This window comes from Antechinus flavipes, chromosome 2, assembly GCF_016432865.1.
Source record: "Antechinus flavipes isolate AdamAnt ecotype Samford, QLD, Australia chromosome 2, AdamAnt_v2, whole genome shotgun sequence".
NCBI lineage: Eukaryota > Metazoa > Chordata > Mammalia > Dasyuromorphia > Dasyuridae > Antechinus > Antechinus flavipes.
The window spans coordinates 282,137,640-282,155,642 of NC_067399.1; the positions used below are offsets into that span (position 1 = coordinate 282,137,640).

General features: G+C 34.3%; 1 protein-coding gene across 2 annotated transcripts in view; it reads right to left on the reverse strand.

The window, feature by feature from the left end:
* Positions 1-384: 384 nt before the first annotated feature.
* NUBPL (NUBP iron-sulfur cluster assembly factor, mitochondrial) overlaps positions 385-18,003 on the reverse strand; it is a 320,313-nt gene continuing 302,694 nt past the window's right edge. For both annotated transcript variants that reach the window (XM_051977282.1, XM_051977281.1), the window contains 2 exons: positions 13,091-13,173; positions 385-662 (listed from right to left, as the gene is read on the reverse strand). In XM_051977282.1, coding sequence (XP_051833242.1) covers positions 647-662; positions 13,091-13,173 — 99 coding nt within the window. In that variant the 3' untranslated portion in view covers positions 385-646. The remainder of the gene's footprint in view (positions 663-13,090; positions 13,174-18,003) is intronic.

The following is an 18,003-nucleotide window of genomic DNA, read 5'->3' on the forward strand; positions in this document are numbered from 1 at the left end:
ATCACCGGGTCTAGGATTTTTAAATTACTAATTTGATACAAATATTTGTTTGTTTTTTTAATCCAAAGCTGGATTGGCAAAACCCTAGTTTCTTAATTTTGTTCAATTCGGGAATTAGGTGACACAATGGATAGAGCACTGGTCCTGGAATCAGTAGGACCTGAGTTCAAATGTGACTTCAGACACTTAATGTGTGACCCTGGGCAAGTCACTTAACTCCACTTATCTCACCAAAATAATAATTCTCTTAGGAAAGGCTCATGAACAACAACATTGGACGTGCTTATGTTATGAACACAGGTAGAATGTGATGAGTATATGGTACCTAGAGAAGCATTAGGCGTCATGAACTTGACCACTGGAAAAGACTGAAAAGGCAGAAGCTGATGATTACCACGGTAAACTTTTATTTGTAGATGGACCCAGAAAATTCAACTGTGTACAGAGCAAAACATAATTTCTTTATAAATACAATAAAATATAAATTTGATCATTAATACATTTAATTAATACATTTAATTGCTTCAAACCTGTTGATTTCCAAAGGTCATTTAATAGAAAGAGTCTTGGTAACTATTTCCAGATGTTAACTCAGGATATCATGCAGGTGGCGGAGGCAATCTTTTCACAACTTCTGCTGCTATCCTCAGGTAAGCTTTGGCCTGCAAAAGAACATACATATTTACTATTCTTCTCCCAATAGCAAATACAAGTGAATGGAACATGAGAATTCTGTTTCCTGCAATTTTTCCTTGAATTGAGAGGCAGTGTGATATGGAAAAGGGCATTAAAATGTCAGGAAAGAGTGAGAGATGGATACTGGCCACTACAAAGAAAGGATTTAGAATTCCTAATTTCTTCCTCCCCCTCATCCCAAGGCAATTGGGGTTAAGTGACTTGCCCAGGGTCACACAACAAGGAAGTGTTAAGTGTCTGAGGCCAAATTTGAACTGGGGTCCTGCTGACTTCAGGGCTCTAACCACTGCACCATCTAGCCACCCCTAGGATTCCTAATCTCAACTCAGTTTCCAATCTCCCAATAATTAATGTCATAACTATTAGGTCTCTGGGGAAATATGTAAATACAAATTATTCTGACCTTCAAAATTTACTAGCTGTATGACTATGGGCAATTAATTCTTTTAACTTATCTGAGGTTTGGATTTCCTCATCTGTAAAATGGAGTAATAATATTTGACCTACCCACCTCACATGGTGATTGGGAGGGAAATGCTCTGTCACATGTAATGTGCTACATAAATATGCATTACAATTATACTTCCAATAGCAAATTTCTGGGAGCAGAATGAGAATCTTTAATATAAAAAGCTGTAGGCATTGTATTTTGGAAGGCAGACTCCTGTGAAGGTGACTTTCTAAAAGAATTTAATAACAGCAATACAAAACTCTTCCTCACATCCCAATCCAAACATTAGTGATCCAGGAACCTAATCTGCTGCTGAAGAGAGGGGCCTTCATTTTTAGTAAAACTGTATACACATTGTGACACAAACCACAAGTGGTTTTCTTGGGGCAGCTAGGAAAACTTTTCATTAACTGATAATGCTCCTAACATATCTGTGTATATCACAGCTTGTTCCAAGATGGGCTCTTGTACTGGATTTAATAGTAGAGCCTGAAGTTTCTTTCCAATTTGGCTCTTATAAAAACTCAGATTTAATTGGCATTATTTTCACACATACAAATGTATATGTATTTGTGTGTATGTGTCATATTGTATATCTGCAGGGAGTCTCAAGAGTCAGTGCAATTTAGGTTATTAAAGCTTAAAACTGTTAAAATGGAAATAGCCAGTTAGAGTGATACACATATGTTATGCCTACTACTGGATAGATATCTTCAGCTCAGTTCTTATTTAAAGCTATTACAACATTTAATTTATACTTTAATATATTTAACATGTATTGGTCAACCTGCCATCTGGGGAAGGGGTAGAGGGGAAGGAGGGGAAAAATTGGAACAAAAGGTTTTGCAATTGTCAATGCTGAAAAATTACCCATGCATATATTTGTAAATAAAAAACTATAATAAAAAAAAGCTATTACAACTTAAAACTTCACTAAGACTTTTGGGACATCTTACACACTTATGCAAGCATGTACATTATATATAAAGGCATGTTCACCTGCACATATGTACATGTATTTGCTTGTATATAAATATTTATATGTGAACACACTCATAATCATTCACTGGGGGCAGAGTAAACAAATAGACACACACATTCTGTCACTGGAGCACAGTTCCTGATTTAAAACCAATCTCGCCTCCTGATGCTATACTCAAATCTAATTTGTGACTTGAGACACTGCTACATCATTGGGCCAGTTAGAGAGAAACAAATTCTAAGGTGCAATAAGAAGATTCATCATCATACTTCACTCGTCTGTCAGTCCTGGACCTTAGCTCCAGAGCTGGAAAGGTTCTCATACAACCCCCTCACCTTTCAGTAGTTAGGTGATTTGCCCAATAATTGTCAGAGGGAGGACTGCAAAATAGCATTTAGATATGGCATCAGACACACACAAACCCTGTGACTCTGGGCAAGCCCCTTAACCCTATTTGCCTCAGTTCCCTAAGTATTCAATCAAGGGGACAGTGAGGCAGCTAAAAAGGTTGTGCTTCTGCTGTTTAATCCTTCACATACTTAGAGATGTGAGCACATGATAACTGGCAAGAGTTTACAAAGCGCCTTAGAGATGTTTGATCTCATTTCATCTTCAGGGCTGTTATTGTTGTTCTGCCCTCATTCTCAAAGAGGAACAGAGACGTCTGGAAGATGATGTCTTCTCTTGCAGTGAACCAGGTTTAAGAGAGGCAGGGCTGTGTCTGCTCCCTCTCTCCTGCACAAGGATCAGAGTCCAATGGCAAGACTTAGGACCCCAGAGCGTGGGAGACTCAGGCCTTTCCCAGGTCTCCGTTTGTCTGTGACAACAACACCCATTCAAGGATAAAAGACTCGGTAAGAACTGAGGCAAAAGATGGCCTGCTTGGCCTTCTGTGCCAGCGCGTGGTAACCTATTCCTTCCTTCACTAACACAACTGGTGCTCGTAGTGCTGAGTGGTCAGAGTCCCGGGCTGGTTCTTGAAGGAAAGTTTCTGAGAGACAGGTGAGGAGGAAGTTCATTTCATGTAGAATGTGGCTCTTTTGAAAACACTGAGATGGGAGAAAAACTCATGAGGGGAATATTAGAAGAAAAATCTAGAGTTAAGTGGAAGTCAGACAATAGAGAGAGGCAACTTTAAAAGCAGATGAAGGAGCTTGTGTTTTGTCTTGTAGGCAGCTGGGAGCAAATGCAAATGTTTGGGAAGGGGAGCGACATGGAAAGATCTTTGTCTCAGGAAGAATATTTTGGCGGTGGTAAGGAAGATGGAGGGAGACTGGAAGCAAGGGGATTAATAAGGAGGTTATTCTAGTAGTCCTGGTAACCGTGAGGAGCTGAATTAAGATGGTGGCCATGTGGCTAGAGTGAAGGGGATTATATGAAAAAGATGTTGCAGAGGCAGAAGTTATTTTTCACTGTTTTGTCCATTAGTTCTGCCTAACTGGGGTCTTCTTAGGAAAGATGTTGGAGAGTTTGCCATTTCCTTCTCCATTTTATTTTACAACTGAGGAAACAGACTTGCCCAGCATCCCACAACTACTAGATCCAATCTGGGGCTAGATTTGGACTCACAAAGTGATTCTTCCTAACTCCAGCCCTCACAGCTGCCAGAAATGATGACTGAAGAGTCATGAGTAAAGGGAGAGTCAAATATGAATCTAAAGATATGAGTCAGGGGTGACTGAGATGATGGGGCTTCTCAGAACAAAATTGGGGAATCCGGAAAAACGGCAGTTCAGCTTGAAAGATAAGTTCTGTTTGACATTTGGGTGGAAATATCTCATATGTAGTTTGGGATCCAAGCATTCCTTCCCCGTGACCCTTAACTCCTGGCTTAGAAGGTCCTGGGTCAAAGATCACAACTCCTTCTGCCTTTTTGTGCTTTGATTATTGGGAGGGGTGGTAGGGAGGATGACAGTGAACAAGAACTCCCCACCTATTCTCTAGAGGGGAGAGATTTAGTTTGGTTCGTTTTAAATGAATTGTTAAATATTCTCCATTCCCTCTTGTTTTCTTGATTTCAGTTTCTTCCTCTTTAGGGATAAGATTGAATTTCTCATACTTTCCTCATAGATATTCCTCTCCAGATGGACAAGGCCATTAGACATAATGTGAAATCTTTATGTCATATCAAAAGTTCTCTTTGGTTCAATAAGATTGCCCCAATTACACCCTCCCTGAGAACTTCTTGAGAAGAAAGGGGAAGGATGGAACAAGCATTTATTAAGTGCCTACTATATGCTAGGCACCTTATTAAGCACTTAAAAATTCTTGTCTCTTTTGATCTCACAACCCTGGGAGGAAAGTGCTGTTATTATCCCTATTTTACAGATAAGGAAAATAGGCAGAATTTAAGTGACTTGCCCAGAGTCACATTGATCCTCAGGACATTTTTATAAGGAAGGCACTAAAGGTATTATCATCCTTGCCCCCTTTTTAAGTATGGAGTCTCTACATTTCACTTAGTGCCAAACCCCCCATGCTGATACCAAATTTAGTGTAGATACATGATTGGCCAAATCTACTGAAGCTCAGAACCCCTAAGTTCAAGAAGTCTGCTAACCTCCCCATCCTTAGTAACAGGGATTCCAGGCATGTACCACAAAACTCTCTGTTCCCATTTTCCAGAAAAGGAAACTGAGGGTCAAAGAATGGCCATTTGACCATAGTCATACTAAGTATATAAGGAGGGATTTGAACCCCAATGCCTCTTGATTCTAGCATTCTTTTTACTCTATCATACTTTCTTTTCTTATACTAATTGGGGAACTATGTTCGTACCCTGCCAGGAAATAATCTAATAATTTCATTTAAAGGGGACAACTGCTTTCAAGAATTTATCTTAAAACACTGGATGCGGGTTCACATTTAGCACAATGGACTAAATGCAGTGGTTCTCAAACTTTTGTTTTCAGTATCTTTATCCTATTAAAAATTATTGAGGATCTCTCCAAAGAGTTTTTGTTTATCTGGATTATATTTATAAACATTTACCATATTGAAAATAAAAACTATTTTTGAATTTGTAGACCCTCTAAAAGAGTTTCAGAGATCCCCAGGATTCTCTAGCCCATACTTTGAGAACCACTGGACTAAAGGAATATAAAATCTTTTAAATGTGTATGCTACAAATATGGAATATACTAAAGGTTCTAAAACTAATTCTAAAAATGGTTATAACAATCCCCATTATGACTAACAGAGGCAATAGTTTTTGTTTAAAGGAAAGTTTATGGTACACAAATGAAAACAGGCCACCATATAACTATTAATATAACTTTTTCTCTTAAGCCTAATGTATTATTGCAATACTATGGTCTTTATGAAAGCATTTTTTTCCCTAGAAGCTCTTCATGATATGAAAGTCTAATGTTTTGCAAAGAAAATTCAAAATTTACAAAAAGGAACTGAGAGAAGGGCATATTTCCATAATCTTCTAGCCCTTTACATCACATTAGAAACATAAATCCATAGGATTATAGAAAACATTATGAAACTTTATAGATCTACCAGAATGATCATTGCATGCTGCTTAACCTTTTTTAATAGTATTCCTTTTGCTTTTTTAATAGTATTCCAAAGCTTAGACTTCTAATGAATACATCATGTTCACAGCCATAGCTAGACTGCTGTTTATTGAAGCATTCAGCATGGTAGTTTCAGAGCTGGAAGAGTTCATCTCGTCCCACCCTCTTATTTTATAGATGGGAATAAGGCAGGCCCAGAGCAGGATAGTTATTTGCCAAAGATCACACAGCTAGTAAGTAGCACAGCCAAGAGTCAAACCTAAGAGAAGTCATTCCAATTCCAGTATTCTTAATGATATAAAACTGCCTCCACAAGTCAGTAAAAGAATTTTCTCAAATCATGTTTACTGATTGGGTGCTTTAAAAAGACCCTGATAGTAACCATTAAAAATGTATTTAGGACCTATTGTGCATATGGCACTGTTCTAGACCCTCTGAGAGATCACAGGAGAGAGCAAAAGCTTTCAAGGAGTTTGTAATAATGCCATAATAAAATTTATCAGCTACTACAACCAAGGCCCTCCATCACCTATTCCTTACATAATGATTATGTGAGATCCTTAAAAAATAATCCAGACTGAAAATTGAGTGGATGCCCATCAGCTGGGAACAGCTGAATATGTTATGGCATATGACTGTAATGGAATATTATTGTTCTATTAGAAATGATGAGCAGGCTGATTTTGGAAAAGCATGGAGAGACTTACATGAACTGATGCTAAGTGAAGTAAGCAGAACCAAGAGAACATTGTATACAGAAACAACAACTTTATGTGATGATCAACTGTGATGGACCTGGCTCTTTTCTTTCTTTCTTTTTTTTTTAAATTAAAGCTTTTTATTTTACAAAACATACGCATGGGTAATTTTTCAACATTAACCCTTACAAAACATTCTGTTCCAAATTTTTTCCTCCTTTCCTCTACCCCTTCCCCTAGATGACAGGTAGTCCAATACATATTAAATATGTTAAAGTATATGTTAAATATTGTGCATATGCACAGGCAGGTTTGATTTTAACTTTAGTCAGAGTGGTACATAACCTATGATTTGGGAAAATCAATATATGTATACATATTTATAATTATCTTGCTGCACAAGAGGAATTGGATCAAAAAGGGAAAAAAACCAAGAAAGAAAACAAAAATGCAAGCAAACATCAACAGAAAGAGTGAGAATGCTATGTTGTGGTCCACACTCAGTTCCCACAGTCCTCTCTGGATGCATATGGCTCTCTCTGTCACAGGTCTATTGGAACTGGTTGAAAATGTCATCTGCATCCAGAGAGAGAACTATGGAGAATGAATGTGGATCAAAGAATATGTTCTTCACCTTTTCGTTTTTGTTGTTGTTTGTTTGCTTGTTTCTTTTTTCATATTTTTTTCCCCTTTTGATTTGATTTTTCTTGTACAACATGACAACAATGGAAATATGTTTTAAAAAGAATTGCACATATTTAAGTTATATCAAATTGCTTGCTGTCTTGGAGAGGGGAAGGTAAAGGAGGAAGGGAGAAAAATTTGGAACACAAAGTTTTACAAAAACCAATATTGAAAACTATCTTTACATGTATTTGAAAAAATAAAATACTATTGAAAAAAAATCCAGAATCAACAAACTGACAACATTATAAACAACATATATAAAAGACCCAAATTGAGATTTCTGAAACATTGCTACTCCCTCCTTTCTAAACATATAGTGATCTTCCTCTTCAACTTGTGTGATCTGTTTAATGTGCCATCTGTAAACTCAGATAATGCAGCTGGATTCAACTTGTTTGCTTTATCATCACCAAGCAACAGAAGATGGATTGTAAGGAAAAAATGCAAGAGTTTTATGGGCTTTTTGTCTGTGTTTTCCCCTCCCTCCAAGGATTTAGACTTCTCATTCATCATCCACAGTCATTTTCATATTAATATTATATGGTCATGATTTTGAAATTACAGTTTAATGAATTTTCCTTTTGTATTTGGCAATCTCTGTGAGTAGTATCTTACAGTTCATCTTTCAAAAAGAAAGTGGTACAATTTTTCCTTATTAAAAAAGAATAAAAACTATAAATTTAATCAGTAGTACATGGATGAATCTATTCTTCTTTGCCCCTCTCAAAGACAAAACTGTTTTTGATTGAATCAACACTGGTTATAATCATAGTGGTATGTGACAAGCTGTGAAGCCCTAGCTCTTGGAAGGGTACCACTATTATCCTCTCCTATTGTGAGCTTCAGCTGTACTTTAAATTGGCCCTCATATTTTGAATTTTATTTACATGCGATTCTAAGGAATAATTGTTAGTATCAACAATCTTCTCTCTCCATATTGTGCATATGCACAGGCAGGTTTGATTTTAACTTTAGTCAGAGTGGTACATAACCTATGATTTGGGAAAATCTTTCTTCCCAAAATAATTCCTGTATAAATGCTTTTACCACTTACAGATACATCATCACTCTGAGTACTAACTAAAAGGGAGGAAAATATTATTACCCTCTGCAAAATATATTTTTTTAAAAATGGCAAATAATGGGGGAAGGAAGGGTTCCTGCCAAATTTCTATTGCCTTAGCATAAGTGAGTTTATTATAAGCAGAGAATGAGAGCTCTCAGATTTTAGTGCAGTGGATAGGAAACAGGATGAGAGGGAATATCCAGTAAGACACACCTTGCTTGTTTCATGATTTTGTCTATGGCAGCTCCTATATATAAATCCCTAAGAGGAAAGAAAAAAATGGACAGCCTGCAATCCACTGAAAATAGAACTAACATGATAGATTCTATTTCAGTATTATTTATTAGGCTGTATATCTCTGCACAAAAATGAAATATAGGAACAAGGGAAGCTGATTTTGTGCTTCAGAGGAAAAATAATGGAGTAATGGAGCAAATTAATGTCATATAGCTCTTTTTTTTTTTTTTAAAGGCAATTAGAATTAAGTGATTTGTCCAGAGTCATATGACTAGTGAGGGTCTGAGGAGAATTTCAGGTCCTCTTGACTCCAGTGAGGGCTGGTGCTCCATCCATTATACCACCTAGCTGCCCCAAGTTGATGCCATTTAAAACAATGGTGTCAACATCAAGTAGAAATGGAAGCCATTAAACTATGCTCAGTTTCCCCTCCCCAAGACAGCAAGCAATTTGATACAGGTTAAATATGTGCAATTAAAAAAAAAAAACCATTTCAGTATTTGTCATGTTGTGCAAGAAAAATCAAATCAAAAGGGAAAAAATCATGAAAAAGAAACAAGCAAACAAACAACAAGGGCTGCATATTGATTTAGAGAACCACAAATTGCCATTATCTATAGTTTATTGTATTTTTATTTTGTTAAATATCTCCCAATCACATTTTAATCGCATTTGGGCCACATTGCTGCAATATGTATTTGACATCTCTGATATCAAGCACTCAACTTAGAAGGAAAAGATCTGGTTTGAGCCCCAGCTTCATAATATAGGACAAGTCATTCTACTTTCCCCAAACCTCATTTTCCTCATCTGTAAAAAGGGAATAACAATACTCATGCTAATTCACATAAATAACATAACCTGCTATGAGGATGAGGATGATAATTATGTTGATGACAAGTAGCACTTACACATTGCTCTAAAATTTGCAAAAGCTTTACAACTATTATCTCATTTTATCCTTGAAACAACTGTTTCAAGTTCAAGGGGAACTGTTATTCCCATTTTACAGATAAAGAAAGTGAAGCAGAAAGGTTAAATGATTTGTCCAAGGTCACAGCTAGGAAATGTACAAAGTAGGTGTTGAACTTGGGTTTTCCTCTCTCCAAATCTAACTTTATATACTGCACAAACTAGCTGCCTCTAGATAATATGTGCCTTTTAAAGGTATAAATTGTTATGTAAATGCAAACTATTATTATTGTTGTTATTAATGGCATACCAGTGATACACTATCAGGCTCTGAAAAGTTTTTTTCATCTGATAATTCTAGGAGGTTTAAAAAAAAAAAAAAGGAATAATGTCTATCAGGGACCAAGATTTAATGCTCTATTTAATGGAGAGGTATTGATACCAGAAGCCATACTTTCTAGAAAGGTTCAGACAATAGATCTGTGGCTGGGGTTCTATCTGTTCAGTTATATTCTGACCCCATGAATGTCCTTCAATAATTCTGAGTTTAAATTGCTTCAAAAAATTTTACTTGATACCCTTTACAAGAAATGGCATAAATGGAAGGGGACATCCCTCAAATCGTTTTGAGTGGGGAAGTCATCCAAAGAGTCAGAGCATCAAATATGGGCAATTTCAGGTACATTAACTATCTTCTATTATAAATTTGTAATGTTAATTTGGAGTTGGGGCTCATATTTCTTCTTCAACTATAAATTTATTAGCAGAAAGAGTTCTGAACTGAAACTTTGGATGAACATATAGACCTAATTTTGAAAAGTAGCTTTTATAAACAACAGTTGGAAACATCCTTAAGAGCAGAACAATTACAAAATCAATGAGACTTAAAGGTTTCTTTACTGTCACTGTTGATTATATTTTAATTCTGTTCTGTTCCCAAGCCCTGAGAGTGTCCATATGGCCACAGGCAACTCATTTTACTTTATCAAACACTAAAAAAATCCTCTCTCTTTTTTTTTCAGGTAAAGAAGTGGAGTCCCTGAGAAGTTAAATGACTTCTTGATAGTCACAAATAAAGCATCTTCCCCATTTGGCCAAAGAAATTTGAGGCTCAGAGAGGTGGAAGAACTTGTGCAAAGTCATCAATGGCAAAGGGGAACCTTGGATGTAGAGATCATAAGATTTACTCCAGCATTTCCAACTTCCTGCTAGATATCTCCACACAGATATCTCCAACTCAACACATCAAAAACCATAACTCATCATCTTTCCCTTCAAATCCATCCTAACTTCGCTACTTCTAGACAAGTCCACTATCCTTCCAAAGTGATTCAGGTTCACAATCTAGAGTCATCTTTGATTCTTTTTTCTTCTCATCACCCATATTGTTTCTACCCCAACTCTTTCCAAGTTTCCCCATGCTCTCCACTTCCACCCTTGTTCAGATTTTTATTATAACTTCTTGCTTGTGCCATTTAAACATCCTACTAATTTTAGGTCTACGTATCTCAAATCTCTTCTTCATCTAATTCATCTTTTGCATGCCTACCAATGTGATTTTCCTAAAGCACATGTCTCATTGTGTCCAATTCCTGCTCAAAAAGTTACAATGGCTCCTAAATGTTAATGGGATCAAAGTCAAATTCCCTTCCCAGTTAGGTTCCAAGCCATGTTTCTAAGTATATACAAAATACCTTTTAGGCTATAGTATAGACAAATTGGCTTTTTCGGTGCAGCAATGCTCACAATTCAATTCTAGACATCACTCAGCATTTTGTATATTTTAAAACTGTATTTTTATATATACATGCCAAGATAACTATGGTGCTGTCCATAAGTCTATAAGACTAGAGTCTCCACAAATGTCATTTAACAGAGTTGATGATACTTTTCACTTACAAGAAAATTAAATTAAATCTGAACATGCAACAGCCTGCATTCTATTACTGATCCCATCAATCTTGTGACTTCATTTTTAAGTTACATTATTCCTTGGTAGTTGTCTTTTTTCTTCTTCATCATGTTATACAGTTATAGTCACTGCCTTGGGCTGCTATGCCCTTGGTAATTCAAATCCCCCAAAAAGCATAGTTGTATAAATGCGTCTTATTTAGGAGGATTAGAGAGGATGGGGAAGATAACCTATAATAACAAAGCTCAATATATAATAAATACAAACGTGTAAAACAGAAAAGCTAGGGAATAATTATTCACTCATCAAAAGGTTTCAACATAGATTTTCTCTGAATAGATGGTTCCCTGAAGGCATTTACAATATATTACTTGATTTGAGAAAAAATTTAATTTGTACAAGTTTTTTTTAGAATCACATCTACTGCACAAAGCAAGTTATATCTATATTTGGTTTGATATTATTTAAGAAGGAAACTGTTTTTCCTAAAGATTATCAGAAAATGCTGATGTGTGAGGTTTTTTTTTTTTTATATTTGCTACAAAACCAATATCTATATACTTATGGAGAAGACAACATATAATAACATCTTTCACCTCCTATTTCACCATCCTAAATATAATAAATTCCAGGAATTGTAAGTATCTGGAAATAACTGATATAAATCAGAATTAATGTGTATAGACCCTTAAAGCAGTTAGAATAGATGATGACACAATGCTCATATCTTTCTTATAGCAGAGTTTCTTGAGACTTGACTCAGCATCTACTTATTTTGTACACCATTCTATCAAGCTTAATGGTGTTGGTTTCCTATTCTATCATTTATTAAAAGCAGCAAATTAGATGAGGAAAGTGGCTACTTGAGTCATGTGTACAAATAGCATTGAAAGTGTAGCTGATTTGAGTTTCAGGAAAAAGTCTAAAAATCTTTTTTAAAAAGACATAAGACACCATTTAGTGTAGAAACAACCAGTCTTACTTGTGTCAATGGCCCTTGAGGGAATAGCTGTATTACATAGTAGTAAAATAATTGACATTCATAATGTTAACCTTGAGACTAAAGAAAAGGTTACATTGGATTTCACACACATTGTTTTAGAAATCACAGGAGCACATAATATACATTGGAAAGAATCCCATCAGAAATGGTTAAAATTAAGAAAAAATTGTGCTTAAAAAGATTACCTTCAGTTACCTGGAAAACTCATTTGTTTGAAATTTACATTCCTCAATGATGCTGAATAAGTGAAGCACTAATATACTTTGCTTCTTTACTTTTCTTCTAAATCCTATTTGTTAAGGTCAGTGCATTAGAAATTGTAATGCTACTGGTTTGTAAAATTTCTCATACTAAACTTCCCATTTTCAAAGTCACCGAGAGTAAAGAGAACATTAAATCTCTTTCTATCAAGAAGTCCACACTTCAGTGTACAAAAAAGATTCAAACTAAATGACATTTGGCAGTTAAAGATATTATTAGGCTAAGAACTGGGTTTCTGGTAAATTGCAACTTCTTTTTTTAAAAATTTTTCTTCCCTTGGGCAAATAAGCTCTTGATCAGGTCCTCTGGCCTGAGTTTGTTCAGAGCAAGAGCTAGGGTGACCACCTCCCACCAAAAGTCACACTTTGGAGCTAGAGGTACTCTTTGATATTTAGTCCAATCTTTTCACTTTGTAGATGAGGGAATCCAGAGCAAGAGATTAAGTGACTTATTTAAGATTAAAAATTCTATGACAGAGTCAAGAGCAGAACTTGAATTTCATGACTAGAGTCTAATATGCTCTTTTACTCATATCAAATTGCTTCTAAGCCAATGAAATTTTAGATTCCAATTATCTTCTTCAACATTAAAAAAAAAAAAAAGCAAAAACCTTCCTCCAATTATAAGTAGAAAATACATTTTTACAATTCACATAACTTACCTCATTACTCTGAGGCTGTGAAAACACAATAGGTTGGCCTGAATCTGATGTCTCTCTAATATTAAGATGCAACGGAATGTCACCTGGGGGAAGGAAAAAAGTTATCGCATATTAATAAATACACTAAAAAGGTTCATATATGCATTTCTTTATTTGAGTTTTTAAAAGAAATAAGCCCCTAAAGCTACTTGAATTCAAGTCATCTTAGGTTCAGGCAATCTTCTGAATTGCTTTATCTCTGACAGGCATTTAAAATGAAAATTGGAGACAAGGTTTTCCATTGGAGGGTCGGTTTAGTAACTGTGCATGTAAGAATGAAGGCTCTTTGGCAGCCAATCCTAACAAGATAAGGTTTTTGCTTTCTTTCTTGTTGGAGGTCTTCCAAGTCATCTGTATGTCACTTCTGCTTATATAAAATTATACATGCTTGCTAAATAAAAAATGAAAATTTCCTAAAGTTACTACCAAAAGGTTAAGAAAAAAATAGAATAAAATTATTTCATTGTTACAGTAAATAGTCAATAGACTCCTTGAGAAAGAAGAGGAAGCCTATTCTCTATTTTCTATTAGGCCTCTGTAGGCAGTCAACCAATAAAAATTTATTAAGTACTTCCACCAGGCCTGATGACAAGAGGACCTGAGTTCAAATCCAACCTCAGACCCTTAACAGGTATGGGCAAATCATTTGATCTGTATTTACCTCAGTTTCTCATTTGTAAAATGGGGACATACTGGAGAAGGAAATGTCAAACCTCTCCAATATCTTTGTGAAGACGACTGCATGGCGAAGAGTTGGAAATAACTGAACAACAATAAAGTATTTAATATATACCAGACCCTATGCTAAATGCTAGGGGTACAAGAAAGGCAAAAGAGAATATCAGCTTTCAAGGAGCTCACAACTTGCAAAAAGCTATGAACAAAATATAAACAGAACAAATAGAAAACAATCAACAGAGGAAAGATACTAGCATTTCTGGGGTTGGAATGAGATTAGCTTCCCAAGTCTGATGCTGCCATATACTAGATGTATATAGTAATCCCTTTGGGTTTCAGTTTTCTCATCTATGAAATGAAGGACTTTGAACTGAAGATCTCCACGGTCCCTTTTAAGTCTGACATTTATAGTCCTATTGTAGCCTTCTTCCCAATGAAAAGTGAAACAAGAACTCAGCCAAAAGGCTGAAAGCATGGTACAGTAAATAAGAGCATGGACAGAAATCAACACTGACTAATCAGGGTATTTGGACTTGAATAATTCTGAATCTATGCAAAGGTTATTGAAACTATCTAATAGACTCAACTAAACTACTAACAAATATTTATTAAGCATCTATGATGGGTTTAGCACTGTGCTAGGCAGTTTAAGTTTTTACAATGTAAGGCAGTGTAACTTATATTACATGGCCCTGTGACTATAATCAGAGGATTAACCACTCTACCTCTTGATTTGTAAAACTTTATCAGAATAGTCCCTCTATTATCCTCCTCCCACCATAATCCTGGCAAAATAATCAGACACAAATAGAATATAGCTGAAGTCACCCAAACACTTAGTAAGTTCAAATATATTTATAAACAACCTATCCTTATAATACATTCTGAAAGGTGGTATTGACCTAAGCCATTAGTAAAAATAATACATGCAAAATTGGGAATACTAAATCTAATGAGATGTGTTTTTTTAAGCCTAGGAATACTAATCCCAATGGAAAAATTATAGAAGTACAAACCTCCATTTATGAAAATGAATTATTCACTCAAGTACACAATGCTATGATGATCTCTCTACATTTGATTGATTCTAGGGTCCTGTCTATATTATCTAAATACATAATAACTCCCTCTATTCTAAAATATAACCCATCAGCTAAAAATGAAAAAAGTTCTGAATAAAAAAAGAAATTCTTACTCTCAAAATTGTTTAATCAAGTGGTTGACTAAAACATTTGCTGAAATGCTTTTCTTAATGAGTTTCATTTAATCAAGGCTAGATCAAAGTATAGGAAGACTTCAGAAAAGGAAACTTAAAAATTTTATAGGCCTATGATAATTCAACATACCCTCATAACTTTGTCACCTTTAAAAAAAAAAAAAACAAATTTCAGGAATAAATAAAAATGAACTTAATTACCCAGAAATGGCTAGGGGAAAAAAGTGATATGTGAATGTTACAGAATATTATTGTGATGAATATTAAATTGATCATGATAACAACAAACCACTCTGTTCATTCTCCCTGTTCGATGTGTTTTTTTAATGTTTCATTTATATTTTCCTTTCTTTTTTTTATCCGTCACCATCCACATATTTTCCCCAACATCAACCCACCCCACCCCCAAATCCCTCCCTTATGACAAAAATCTATAGTCAAACAAAACAGATTCAGTGAAAGACCATGTCTGAAAATACTTGCTTCATTCTGCACTACAAATGTCTTCTGCAAATATCCCTAGTGATTTAGAAAAAAAAAAGGGGGGGTGGGAGGAAAGAAAACAAAGCTGCTATAAATATTTTTGAACATTGGGTCATTTCTCTTTTTTCTTTGATTTCTTTGGGTGTATAGGTATAGGTCTAGTAGTACTATCATTGATTCAATGAATGTGCAGTATAATGAATTTTTAAATATAGTTCCAAATTACTTTCCAGAATGGCTGGATCCATTCATAGTTTTATCAGTAGCGAGTTAGTGTGTCTGTTTCCTTACAATCCCTTTAACAATTAAAGTTTTCTTTTTTTTTTTTCTTTTTGTCATATCTACCAATCTGAGAGGTAATAGGTGAAACCTCAGAGTTATTTTCATTTGGATTCTATTACTAGCAAATTAGAGAATTTTTTTATATAGTTATTGGTAGATTACATTTCTTCTGGTATGTTTGCGTGTGTAGGTATATAAATATATATGTATGTTTGTATCAATTTCCCCATATATTTTATGTTAGATCTGTATCAGAGCAATATACCACAAATGTTTTCCTTGTTACCTACTTACCTTATAATTCTAACTGTAATGATTTTATTTGTGCAAAGGCTTTTCAGTTCCATAAGCAAAACTGATTTTATTTTTAATGACTATTTTTTACTCCTAAATTAAGAACTTTCTCTATCCATAGTTATGAAAGGTATTTATTTTGATCCTATTTTAATTTATTTATGAAATGATTTTTATGTTTAGGTTATATATTAATTTGGAACTTATAGTACATAGTTTGAAATATTGGTTTAAATTTAATTTCTGCTACACTTCCCCTCCTTCCCCAATTTTCACAGCTTGTTTTTGTCAATTAAGGAGTCCTTACCTCAAGAGTTGATGTCTCTGGACTTACTGAACATCTTATTTACCTATTCTTTGCCACTGATCAAACTTTACAGTTTTTAAAATCAGTACAAAGTAGTTTTAATGATTGCTGCTTTGTAGATTTGTAGTTTGAGATCTGATACTGCCAAGTCTCTTTTATATTCCTATATTCATTTTTTCATGATTTCCCTGAGATTCTTGATCTTTTGTTTTTCCTAATGGATTTTATTATTAAATCTTTGTCTATTCCTCTAAAACACTCTTTTAACAGTTTGGCATGACATTGAATCTATATTGTAATTTAGGTAGCATTGTCATTTTTATTATATTTATAGTCAATTGTAAGCAATTAATTCCTCTCTGTTACTTTTTTTGTAAAAACTGCTTTGTAATTTATTCATAATTCTTGTGTGTTAATTCCTCTATAATTATTTAAATGTTCCCATATTTTTGTAAAGAATGTTTTGTAATTCTATTCATAATCCTTGTGTGTATATTAATAGTTAGAATCCCAAATGTTTTATAAATTCTACAATTATTTTCAATGGAAATTCTTTTTCTAATTTCTTTCTGCTGAGTTTTACTAACAACATAAAAAAAAGACTGATGATTTTTATGGGTTTATTCTGTATCCTGCTGTTTTACTGAAGTTTTTTTTTTTTTTTAATTTAGTTGATTCTCTAGAGTTAAGTAAGTCATCATACCAATTGCAGAACTATAAATGCATTTATTCCTTTGTGTTTATTCCTTTTTTTTGTCATTAATATTGCTATCATTTCTAAAACCATATCAAATAATAATAGTGATAACAGACCTTGCTTCAACCCTGCTCTCTCTAGAAAGTGTTGGTTCTATGTATAATTTACAGGAATAGCTCTTATACAGTGTAACATACTAACGAAAAATCCTTCTATTACTATACTTTTAGGGCTTTTCACATGAAAGGATGTTAGATTTTCTAAAAAAAATTTTTTTCTGTAATTATTAAAATAATCATGATTTTTTGGTGTTTTTAAAATATTAAGATGATCTGTTAAGTTTACAGTTTAACTTACATTGAATCAATCCCATTTTCATAGTAAAAGCTGACAAAAATAATGGTCAGAGTATGAGGTTGCTTTAATATATTGCTATAACCTCTTTGCTAATAACTTCTTTGGTATTTTCCCAATAATATTCATTATTATCCCTGCCTGATATAAGAATCTGAATGTATCAGAGAAGAAGTTTGGTAGGATGCCATATTTCCTTAAATTTGAAAATAACATACAAAATTGAAACTAATTGTTCTTTAAATGTTTGGTTCAATTCACTTATAAATTGGTCTGGTCCAGTTCCTCCCCACCCTCCCTAAGGAGGCTTGTTTGATTTTTTCTTTTTCTGAGATTAGATTATCTAAATTCTGTATTTCTTGTTATTATAATGTGAGTTTTTCATGCTTTTATACAAATTCTTCTGTCATTTAAGTTATCGGGATTTGGAGGATATGTATTTAGAAACAATAATTTCCAATATTTTCCTTTATTTCCTCTTCATCTATTTTGAATTTTCCTTTTACATCTTTTATTTTGGCAATTTGGTCCCTTGTTTCATTAAATTATCAAATGGTATGTCC